Source organism: Colossoma macropomum, unplaced genomic scaffold (assembly GCF_904425465.1).
Source record: "Colossoma macropomum unplaced genomic scaffold, Colossoma_macropomum, whole genome shotgun sequence".
Lineage (NCBI taxonomy): Eukaryota > Metazoa > Chordata > Actinopteri > Characiformes > Serrasalmidae > Colossoma > Colossoma macropomum.
In genome coordinates, this window is record NW_023494805.1 from 21,582,097 (window position 1) to 21,595,095 (window position 12,999).

Here is a 12,999-nt window from a genome sequence, read left to right on the forward strand (position 1 = left end):
TCTGTATCGGCCAATACTTTAATATCTTTAAAGACAAAGTGGAATTTTGTCATCTCTATTTACTGATATACAGTATAAGATATTGCATTTTATGTGGAAACTGTTCATAACCAAGTTGTTGGCTAATCACTTAAGGCAACTCTTCAGTGTCTTCTGCTGCATTTACATTTCTATTGCACATTAATGCACCACAATATGCCATTCATTGGTTTCATCCGATGCAGCCATGTATTGCATGATTGGTCCAGCATGTCAAGTTTGGGGGTATGTCAAAAAGTAGTTTATGAAACACTGGATCCACTTTTTAGATTTTCCTATGTACCATGGAATACCACAGAAAAAAGTTGATATTTTTAAACACAATTGTTTGAAAATATTAATTTAATGATGCATGCTACGTTGACTTTCTGATTATTAATTAATTACATAAACATTGAATTAGCAAGACTACAAGGTATATCAATATTCAACACCACTGGTGCAAAATAAGGGGGTGTGGTAGGGAACATGCTGCTATGGGGGGTCTGTGCCCCCATCACTGACAGTGGCAAAAATGAGAGGTGCCCTATTGCCTGCCCTTCAAATGGGAAAACTGATTGAGTGCACCCTAGGGTGCGCCTTCATACAATAAATTATGGTGATGTGCCCTCTAGAGTGAAAAAAATTTGATAACGTGGAAAAAAAATGTGATGCAGTCCCCTACAAGGTGCCCATCCAATGGTCTAAACTTGAGGTTCCCTGTGGGTGCCCTTCCGATTAAAAAGGGTGCAGATACGAAATGCCCTCTATGCTGCCCCTCATGACAGTGCCCCAAAGGGTGCCCCTCCAGTGGATCAAATGTGATGCAGTGCTATAAAGCATGTCCCTACATGTATGAGAATGTATGAGAAGTTAAATATTAACGTATGTACACTGCAAGTGCTTTTATAGATAGCTGTATCACAAGTTTTAGCCTAAATGCCTAGCTAAAGAGCTAGTTAACTAAACAGGTACCTTGCTTAGCTATGCTAACCTGTAGACTCAATTTGGAAATCTAGCAAAAGTAAACAAAAATCGTTCCCTAAGGAAATAATTTTAGGGTAATTTGCACAAAATGCCCATAGGACTTTAAATTTTGGTGTGAACTGCTTTTTTTATTAACTTAAGAGTGACTATTCCTGACTATGAAGCTCCCAAATCGTCGTGCAGTAGGTCCTCTTCTTATTTTTTCGCCCCAGCCCATCAAACAGCCTAGTCCGCCACTGGTCATGGCTTAAAGTTTCTGAACTGTGTAGCAGTTATGTCTACTGTTTCAATGTCTCTCAGGAGTTTGAGTTAATCAATCAGTCGAGAAATCATGAACATCATGAGTCTCACTGTTTAGAGATGCTTCTGTGCCACTACTCATAGGCATGAACCTCAATAAATTTGCTCTGAATGGTTTTATATGCATTGAATTCAAAAGAATCCAGAAATTAAGCACCGACATAGTTAGAAGAGCTGGTAACAAATATAAGTCATCCATTTTATATGCTGAAACCACAGCACTTCAGAAATGACTCTATTCAGCTCCCTTAAATCTACAAGTGCTTTTCTTGACAAATGTAAAAATCAAGAAATGCATAGCACTGTGTGAAATACCAAATTACATAAAAAAAATTATGTTAAAAAGTTTTTTGCAGTATAGTCATAAATCATCCTTTTAGTCTTAAGACAGTTGCCTTCTAATTTCATGGGTTTTTAAACTGCTTAGCACATTGTGCATCCAGTTACAATATGCTGTCATGGCCAGCAGCACAAATAGTACAGTGAAGCATTCAGTGTCAGCATATTGCAATTTGCTGCCAGGTTTTTGATCTTGTTACCAACATATAGGCAGCCCAGGCTTCAAAGACGAAATATGGAGAATGTGGCAGTGTGTGTGTGTGTGTGTGTGTGTGTGTGAACGGCTAGGTTTACAGAAGGCAGGCAAGCACCAGCAGCGTTAACTGCAAGAGGAAGTGGGAAGACATGCAAAAGCAATCATCATTTGGTGTATTCCTCTGTGACTGCAACAAGGTCAGTGCAGTGTCACCATGCTATCCGCGTCATGGAAATTGATTAATGATGCCTTCCAAAGACACTGGGATCCACATTTCTCACTTAAATGCTGTTTATTATTGCTCCTGTCTTTTTTGACTGGCCTTGATTTGAGCCATGGGTTGGAATACAAAACAACAGCTCCTAGAAGACTGCAAACAACAGCATCAGTCCAATGAATGCCAGTGAAAAAGCTTACATCTTTCTGCCTTTAACTACTTGAACTTGATTGTATCGTAAAAAAGCAGCATCAAATTCCACTGGACAAAGCTCTTAAGAACTAGCCAAGTTTCAGCAGGGAATGGGGATGGAGGAGAGGTACACGATATTGCCAAAAGTATTTGCTCGTCTGCCTTCACATACATATGAACTTGAGTGACATCCCATTCTTAAGCCATAGGGTTTAATATGATGTCAGCCCACCCTTTGCAGCTATAACAGCTTCATCTCTTCTGGGAAGGCTTTCCACAAGGTTTAGGAGTGTGTTTATGGGAATTTTTGACCATTCTTCCGGAAGCACATTTGTGAGGTTAGACACTGATGTTGGACGAGAAGGCCTGGCTCGCAGTCTCCGGTCTAATTCATCCCAAAGGTGTTCTATCAGGTTGAGGTCAGGACTCTGTGCAGGCCAGTCAAGTTCTTCCACACCAAACTTGCTCATCCGTGTCTTTATGGACCTTGCTTTGTGCACTGGTGCGCAGTCATGTTGGAACAGGAAGGGGCCATCCCCAAACTGTTCCCACAAAGTTGGGAGCATGAAATTGTCCAAAATCTCTTGGTCTGTTGATGCATTAAGAGTTCCTTTCACTGGAACTAAGAGGCCGAGCCCAACTCCCGAAAAACAACCCCATAATCCCCTCTCCACCAAACTTTACACTTGGCACAATGCAGTCAAACAAGTACCGTTCTCCTGGCAACCGCCAAACCCAGACTCGTCCATCAGATTACCAGACGGAGAAGCGTGATTCGTCACTCCAGAGAACACGTCTCCACTGCTCTAGAGTCCAGTGGCGGCGTGCTTTACACCACTGCATTCGACGCTTTGCATTGCGCTTGGTGATGTAAGGCTTCGGCCATGGAAACCCATTCTCTGCGCACTGTTCTTGAGCTAATCTGAAGGCCACATGAAGTTTGGATATTTGTAGCGATTGACTCTGCAGAAAGTTGGCGACTTCTGCGCACTATGCGCCTCAGCATCCGCTGACCCCGCTCTGTCATTTTACGTGGCCTACCACTTCGTGGCTGAGTTGCTGTCGTTCCCAATTGCTTCCACTTTGTTATAATACCACTGACAGTTGACTGTGGAATATTTTGTAGCGAGGAAATTTCAGGACTGGACTTGTTACACAGGTGGCATCCTATCATGGTACCACGCTGGAATTCAGAGAGTGACCCATTCTTTCACAAATGTTTGTAGAAGCAGTCTGCATGCCTAGGTGCTTGGTTTTATACACCTGTGGCCATGGAAGTGATTGGAACACCTGAATTCACTGATTTGGATGGGTGAGTGAATACTTTTGGCAATATAGTGTATATTGGTCTATATAGTTTAGCAAACGGGGGAAAGTAGCAGGCTAAACCCTGCACAGTTATTTTACATAACATACTGTCAATACATTCAGAAACTTTGACAATATTTAAAGTAAAATGTGACATGTGGCATTAAGGCTTTCTGTGTGCTACTGTTTTCTATCACTATATAAAAAAGTATAATGAATTGTATGCATTTCTATAGTATAAACTACTGTCTGCTTTTAGATCCTCTAGACCTCTAGGGTTTCTTTAGGCATCATCTTAGAATGTAATACCTCTAATTAGTAAAACAAGACATTTTCAGACATTTTTTGACCTCTAATATGACATCTACTCTAAGACTTTAAAATGATTCTATTCTTAGTTAGTATGTGTGCCTCATTTAAAAGTAAATTGGTGGAATGTCTGTCCTCATTAATGCATTTAAGCCAATCAGGCGTGATAAGGTAGGGTGGGTCTACATAGTCATATGTGGTCTTTATTGTCATTATGAAATTTAGAAAATAATAAATATTAAGACAAATACTTTTGATTGGTACGGTATATGCACATATAGTGTGAGCCTCAAAGACAAGTCCATGTTGATCTTGAATTCCAAAGCATCCATGCTGCACCATAGGATCATGAGGCTAACTAAACAAGTCTATCTAATGATCACCTTTAAAGCATATGTGAGGGTCAGGGGTTAGATGCCAGACAAGGACCCAAAAAGAAGTGTTAACCTCAGAATGAAAACTATTTATATTGACCTTGGGGCTAGAAGAACAAATGACCCATCAACATGAAGATACAACGAATACTCAGTTGAAGCAATACCCTTTTATGAGGGCAGCAACAGTTAAGTCTCTTTTCTGAATGCACCTTAGACCATAATGCCTTTTAAGTCAAAGACCAGACTATGTTATATTTATGTTTTCTGCCATAACCCTATGGACCAGACACTGAATAGGAGTTGTTGGAACACTGCTGCCTTTGAGTTAATATATTAGAGCCCTTGAGTGAGCATAGCTGTGGCCTGAATGAAGTATTTTCTGCAATCTCACTCTTGCTCCTTAATGAGTCCCATAATTCTAAGGGAATGGTCTGATTATTTAGCCAGAATGACTGACCCCAATTACCCTGCCAAGACACTGCCTAAACTATTATTTGTCCCTATAGCTGAGCTAGACCTATTTGATACTTTGATATATCCATGCGATTTAGATAGGGCTTTCAGTATATGTACACTGTCTGAGGTTTGCCAGATGGTAATTCTTGTTAATGAGAGAGACAGATATGTCTAATTGGCAGTGGGGAAAGAGCAGTGTAGTATCTGCAAAATTTCCATTTGGAGTTGGCATAAAGTAAATGTTTACCGAGTTGAAGCTCCCTCAATCAGCAACTATTGCAATGGCCTGTTCCTAATGTTGACACACCACTAAATGTTATGTATGCGTTACCATAACTCAGCATCAGAGCACACATTTCCAAAAACGGTTGGCAAGGAACCAGGTCTAAAATTGTTTTTTTAAAGTGTGGCGCTGAGGCTTCAGCATTGTGGAAATGTCAGTGCTAAAATGAGCACATTTATATGGCTACAGCTCAGACCACTACACACAATAACAAACTGTCCAGAAACCCATCCCTGCAGAGTTCTTCAAAAACATTTGTTGCTCTTGGATTTCTGTGACTTTGAGGGGCAAAGATCATGGAGAAGCTGTACATGTTTGAACAGCTTTGGGTGAAATAAAAAATGGTTTTGCTTTTTTCAGTCAAGGAAGCAATTTCATTGATTTATGGTGACAAGAAAAATATTGGTAATATACACTTTGTCTTGTAAAGGCTGAATTAAACACTGAACCCAGTGAAGGAAATAGTTTTAAAGCATAACATACAAATTGAATCCCAAGTAGTGTCACTAGAAGTAGTAGGCAGTATATGAAATATTTCAAACCTCAGTGTCAGCTAAGAACACTGGATTTCTAATGTACTTCCCATTATACTGTATCAGTCAACATAATTTTAATATTTCTCAGTATTTTAAGTGATGAATTCAGTACTTGAATGTAGAAAAGTATTAGAGGAGGAATGGGTTTACATGGTGCAAAGATTACTATAGCATAATAACCAGTGCTGTGAGTAAAGCATATACTGAAATATCTCGTGATTTTTTTTTGTAACACTGTACTGTAGGGCAGACACACAACACCTATATAAGGCTTCATGACAACTGACATAGATCTACATTGTATTTGCTTAATGCAGACTTAACCTCTGTGTCAGATGACATTGTTGTGTTTTCTGACATTAAGTTGTGTCATGACTCTTTCTGGGGTGAAATGACAAAGACTTTGTAGCTCTGTGTATGTCACAGTGACAAAATGTTTATAATATGACAGAGATTGCCAAAAGGGTCAGGCCAATAGACTGTTGATGGCTGATAGACATCACAATGTTGAGCCAGCATCATGATGCCCATTGTTATATGTCATTTCACCCCCAAAAAAGATAAGATAGGATAATCCTTTATTAGGCCCACAATGGGAAAATTCTCAGTGGTACAGCAGGAAAGGGATAGCAAGGCACTCAAGAAAAGAAAAGAAGTAACAAGATTAAGATTAATTACTTGATAAGATTTTTACAGTTTGTTACTTGTTACTTTATAGACAAAAACATAGATATTTAAAAAAATGAAAGGAGAAAACTACAAAAAGTCAGAAAAAACTCAAAGTGAACTGGAGCTGCTGCAATAGGCTGCCACTCACGTGCCACCATCTTAGTGTCATGACTCAAAAAAAAGTGTCATGACTCAAAAAATCAATGAGACAAAAGCAACCATTATGACAGACAACTTTGGAAATAAACCTTAAAAATGTTCACGTAGTTGTCAGGACAAGCTTATGTATGGACATTACCCTACAGTAAAGTTTATTTACTGTAGAATCAATTACATTGGCAACTAACCTGTGACTCCTGTGGCATGAGAAGCCTTGCCCTCGCTACTTCCTTTGATGGCCTGCACTGATATCTGGTACTCTGTTCCTGGGTTAAGGCCTACGAAAAAAAAAAAAAACACTTAATTCGTACACAAACAAATAACAGAAATGCCTTTTGCATTTGCATTTATGTAGGGCAGCTTTGTTGACGCTTTAATAATTAATGGTTTTGAGGCATGGACTGTGGTGTGCACTATTTAAAGGTTTAGAATCAGTTGTCATAATAATAATTGCTATTATTTTGTTTGGAACATAGACACCAGAAGATATTTTTAGATGTTTTATTAAATAAGTTGTTTGAAAATATAGGGAAGTAGAAGTTGATTCTAATCTTTTCCCGGCTTAATAGGATGGTACCGTAGATAGACCCAGTAGGCCTAAAAAATAAATTTTGTGTCCGTTTTCAAAAAATAAAATGGGATAATAAATCTATATTAAGAATATATGTGCAGGTCAAGATAGATATGGATTTTATACAGTGATAGGCTAATAATTGTTCTTTGGCCAACAATAAAAAAGAGCTGGGCCATTTGTTGGGTGGCGATACCCCATTGGAGCCATAACTTCCACTGACCTACAATAGTGTGCATGGTCCTGGCCTCCTGACTCCTGGCCACATTCTCCTGCTCCTCTTGGCCATCAGAGCTAGCATGGCGCAGTTTGAAAAAGTCTACCTCAGCTTCTGGGTTCTGCCAGTCCACCTGGATAGAGTCCTCTGTCTGGCCCAGCACACGAATTCCTTCTACACCAGACAAGTCTGCAGATATGAGCCAACACACAACACATTGCCTGTCAGTCATAAGAAATGGGCCAAACCCTGCAAATGGACTGAGGTTTCTAATGACCTCTCAGTAAAAACAATTCACAAGATATGTGTACAGTGCTGTGCAAAAGTCAGAGAGCACCCTTCATTTATTTCATTTACTGTCAAGTTATTAATTTTTCAGGAGATGTTTCTAAGGCCATTAGATATAAGGTAATCCACTTGCAAAAGGAAAGAGAAAGTAAAGTGTTAAAAATCGTTAAACGATATAGAGAAAATGGGATTCCTAACAACAGTGCAAAACCTGGCATACCACCAATTGGATAAACAGTACTCAAAGTTTTCATATTTGAAAGACAGAAGAAAATCAAGCTTCTGTTTCAAATCTGAACCACTGTGAGAAGACAGCTCGACACTGGACCTGAAAGAATGCATAGCTGTCAAGAAGGTGTTACTGAGAAAAACAGACAAAAAAGAAGAAAAAATACAAAGAAAAAGTGCTTGTGTTCATAGAACAATGGACTGACCATCCCAGAGTATATGAGAGTGTTTGAGATTGCTTGGATATCTATGGTGAATTCTGACTGTCCTCAAATTTTTCCTGCCAATGAGCTCTGTGGGATATAATAAGACCTACAGAAATAATTCACCAGCTAACAGCCTAACAGCACAACCCTTATGAGGGCATTTCCATCTGTTGACACATACTTGATGATGAAACTATTTGTTGACCAGGAACTGACAGTGTCCCACGTAGTCAGTAGATTATCAGATAATCAGCACATTACTCCACACCTCACAGGAGGTGGATGCTCTTTGTGGAGATCCACACTGGATCATATTTACATGCTCAAGGGCTCCATGCTCATCCTTATGTGCCAAAACTATAAACAACCATTACCATAAAATTCTATTGGATGTTTCTTTTGCTTTTAATTACTTAATTTAATTAGTCCAATTACTGTGGATATATTGGATATAAAACTCTTCTCTTAATTTCAGATAAACAACAAAAATATGTCTTCATAATGTTTTTTGGCCAAAAATATTGACCAGAAAACAATTCTTCTATCCATTTTTCTGTCTATGAATTTATCTATCCATGTGTGTTCTTTTGGAGCAAATATTGTGAGACTTGACAAGCTTTATAGAACTAAGACAAAAATCCAACTCAACCTAATGAAAAACCAAAGAACAGAATAATTTTTTTCTTCAAATAAATAAATTTAGGGTGCATCATCACTGTTTTCACTGTTATTTCTCAAACAGTGAAAGCTGTGCGATTTTGTATTCAGAGAGACGACTGCTGAAGCTCAGTAATTTTGTCAGTGTTTTTACTGTACATGAACTAATGTTTATGCACTTGGTTAGTTGCCACTCATTATTACCACTCATTGTGAAATTTATGATCAGTTGCAGCATTTCTTACTGTATTTCGTGAGCAGAGCCCAGCAAAATGCACTAGGTTAAAACAGTCCATTTTATTATAGCTGTAAATAGTGGCGAAAATTTTTGTTAGTTAGTCAGTGGCCCGGTTGTCTTTTGTTAGTTCACGAACACACTTGACCTAAAATGTTTTTTAAGAACCAGTAAATTTTGAATATCGCTTCACCACTTTTGGAGGTGTGGTGTCAGCCCCAATTTTAAATTTATTCTCAAATTTATTTTGTATGCATTTTCTGTTTTCGCTGTAATGATCAGTATATATACAAAATTCAATCAATCTTAACAATGTTATCTTTCACACGCATACAAAATAAGTATCGTAGTGTCCCACTACTAGCCACACTGCCTCTGAGAAGCTTGGGAGGCGCAGCCGTGTGAAGGGTCATGCAAGGAAACTCATGGGAGACGTGCACCTAACATTTTATGTTGTTTGTTCTTTAGTTGAAGGTATGCGTGATTGTTCTATGTGTTTTATTGTGTCTGGGGGTGTGTGTTGGGTTTGTGGGATGGGGGAGGGTCATGGGTGATAATCACTACAGGGTGAAAGCTTGGGGCTAATAGTGACCTCCCCCATTTTTTCCATATATGAGTGGGGTATGGATAAGTCAATTACTTTTACCTGTGGTGGCCACTATGTGGTCTGCCTCACTGCTGATGCCCTTGATGACAGCGTACACCTGCACAATGTAGGTGACTCCAGGTTTGAGGCCAGTGATCAGGTAGGAGTTTTCTGTGTTTGGCACTTGTACCTCCTGCATGGCTCTCTCATCTCCTTCAGGGTAGTAGGACAGCACATAATACTCAGCACCTCTCACGTGCTCCCACTCCACCAGCAGAGACACATCCGTCACCGTGATCAGACGCAGACCTTGTGGACCCAGCACTGCAGAGGAAATTGAAGGTTTTCACATGAATGATTTAATACCAATGTGTAAAACAAGAAAAATAAGGGACTTCCTACATTTTGTTTAGTTATTTCTTACTCATAGCATACAAGCACTGTCAAAAGTGTGGATTCTAAACTGTTAATCCATATCACATTTGTGTTTATATGAAGAAGAAATTTCAATTTGTTGAAAAAGTTATTGTTGCATTATTGCCATGTTTTTGTCATTTGTTATTTTTTGACATTGAAATGAAAGAAAATAGTCAGAAGTCCATAGAGAATATAAATTGAATGTAAATCTAATTCACATATTTTACCACATATTTTATCATTTAACCCCTTAACTGGCCAAGAACCACTGGCAGGTCCAAGGTTAAATATATGCTAATATGCCTGTCATAGGCTTCAGATGTCTTTATTTAATCTGGAACGGCCATAAATGTTAATGTGTGTCAGTGTTTATCAGCATTAGTTAACATGCTATTACAATGCCAGAGGTTGGATTTTTCCTCATGTTTTGATGATTGGGTTTGACATTCATGGCCCAATCTGAAGGCCTAGTTCTAATAGATGGAGATGGACATGACTTGCCACTGGATCCCCATCAATAAGAGACTCATCAGTGAGGGTGGAGGGAGTGTATTAACAAAATGCACTGAAAACATGATACATTGAATGTACTCGATTCAAATGTGTACATTCTTTCTCCGTGATTAAAAAAATATATTACATCAAGACAGGTTGTCTTTCATTTTATTTGCTCTTGACCATAATTGTGTGTATGTAGCATATTTTATTAATTAAATTCAATGCATTGATTCTTCAGAGTGAGTCCTATAGACCCCAACCACTCCAACCAATCCATTTACAGACAACAAAATAAGTAGAAAAGTTTCCCTACAGAAATTGCCCACCAGTGTAAAGAGGAAAACGTATAGAGGTGTTGGATTTGAGAGGAAGAACAGGGAGCACATGTGGGGAGAGTGGAGGAGGGGGATATGGGTGCTGAGGAGATCACATTTGCTGGGAAAGAATTCACAGCAGGTTTGGACATTGCTCCACATGGTGAAGGGGCAGGAAGCTGAATGTTTTTCTTTGCTTTAGAACCCTTTCCACCCAGTGGCAGTTAATACAACCAGTCCTGTCTCTCTCTCTCGCTATTGCCAATAACAATTTCACTTTTAAATAACATCTTCCAAGAGGCTTGTAGGATGAATAAGTTAACATCTAAAGACTGAGAACAAGTGAAAGTGCCAGAAAATACATGTCCCCTGTGGCTAATATCAAGAATTTTGAACAATGAAAATGACTATGATAACAAAACTGTGTCACAACTTTATAAGAAAGTAATATAAATATATGATATCAGGTTTGGGGAAAACACATTTTTAGACATATTTTACTGTCATGCCATTAAGAAGAGCAAGTCAATGTGACTTAAATTAACCAACTCTACAAAGGAAACATTGGGAAAGATTAGTCTCTATACCCTGACACAAACCAACCATATTCATGCTTAGGAAGTATCATTATTGTATCACTAGTTGTCTTAAGTACAGCAAACTGGTGGTGTTCAGGGCCTGTATTCATAGTTTCTCAAAGAAGGAGTGCTGATCCAGGATCTGTTCCTGTCAGTATGGTCACAGTAAATAAGAATCTGATCCTGGATCAGCACTCCTACTCTGAGAGGCTTCATGAAAAACAGCCCATGACTTGTTTATGCTGAGTCTCTGGAGAAAACACAGAAGTCTAGATCAGCAGGTGTGTGTAGTAGGTAGCACATCTGCACACTTGTGATATTGCACTGTGAAATCTGCACAAATACCCCAGGTGCTTATGATAAAGCTCCCAGCTGATCCTCTTTTTGTTGATGATTAATCTCACCCACGATGAGGGGATTCATTTTACACTTTTTCCCTCTCTCCTAGGTCTTCATGCACAAGTCATCTTCGTAAGCTGAGACCTCAAACTCTCTGCTAAAGAGAAATAAGTTCAATGCCAGTGGCTTCCACAAATATTTCTATTAACTTTATTGGCAAAACTAGTTCCAGATTATAATGTCAATCTAGAATTGGCAGATTTCAGAAGCCATGTGGATGAGCAGAGGAATAACTATGGATCAGCAGGCACCCTCTGCCCAATGAAAATTCAAAGCTTTTACAGTTTTCTCTAATCGATAACCAGCCATTTTGAATGAATCACAAAGATACAAGTGAAATGTTCTGGAACACTAGCAGCACACAGTCATTAATTTAGCGCACTTCTCGCACAGGCAGTCATCACCATAGAGGGATCTGGATAGGTAGATAGCTACGTTAACTTTTTGGAAATATAATGCTTATGACAAAACACCCAATTTCCTCCCTTATAGCAAAGCCACATTTTTTTCACATGATCACATTTTTTTACATGTGAAGTGTGCAAAAACCATACACGTTTATTTACAAATTAAATTCATGTGACTTTTCTCTAAGGGCTAATTTTTTAGTATTACATTTTAAATGTACAATTTCAATTGAATTGGTAAAGATATTATATGAACAATGGTTAGCTGCTAACTGTTATATTGGTGATTTATTTCTTTTTTTACTTACTTCTTCCTAAAGTTTAGATGGTTACATAAATAGCATAGCATGGTTTAGGTTATTAGATTAAAGTGAACAAACCACATTTGATAAATTGATAAAGACTCTGGAATTTTAGCAAAATAATCGGCTTATTCAGTGCATGTACACTGATCAAATATTTTTTGCTTTCCTGCAGGAAGCAGTAAACACTATAGACTCAATTCAGTACTACAACACATAGGGATTGGGCTATTTTGCATATGTAAACATACTCAGTGTTTTAAGTTGCTGCCGACCAGTTCAGCTGGCATGCTGGTAATATTGACAGACATACTTAGGCTTTATTATTGATATTATAAAAATGTGCATACTTATATTGATTGGGTAATGTGAATATGGTGTCCTGCAATGATGTGGCAAAAGTAAAACCTTTAGATAAATGATTGACAGCTCCAACTATCAAATACTCTGCTATCTCCAATTAGAGTCACAGTCATGAAGTCGTAATTGCTAAACCCAGCTGTCAGAGCTTTGCCAAATGTTGGCTGTATGCTCCCTCAAATTTTCATTCATGACCTTAATTATGCTGTCCCTTAACCCTGTAAACTCTCACTCACAGAAGTGTTAGCATGAGTGATGTGTCGTACCCTAAGGCTCTTGCCATTCCCAATATTGTTTTTCTAGAAGATTGCATTCTATGCATTCCTACACCGAGGCACTCCCTATTTGTAAAGGAAAGAGCTGGAGATAAGAAAGGCTACGTGTGGAGTA

General features: G+C 38.6%; 1 protein-coding gene across 3 annotated transcripts in view; it reads right to left on the reverse strand.

The window, feature by feature from the left end:
• tnn (tenascin N) overlaps positions 1–12,999 on the reverse strand; it is a 40,262-nt gene that overhangs the window by 17,506 nt on the left and 9,757 nt on the right. For all 3 annotated transcript variants that reach the window (XM_036596523.1, XM_036596524.1, XM_036596525.1), the window contains exons 5-7: positions 9,395–9,658; positions 7,141–7,323; positions 6,535–6,624 (exon numbers count right to left, since the gene is read on the reverse strand). In XM_036596523.1, coding sequence (XP_036452416.1) covers positions 6,535–6,624; positions 7,141–7,323; positions 9,395–9,658 — 537 coding nt within the window. The remainder of the gene's footprint in view (positions 1–6,534; positions 6,625–7,140; positions 7,324–9,394; positions 9,659–12,999) is intronic.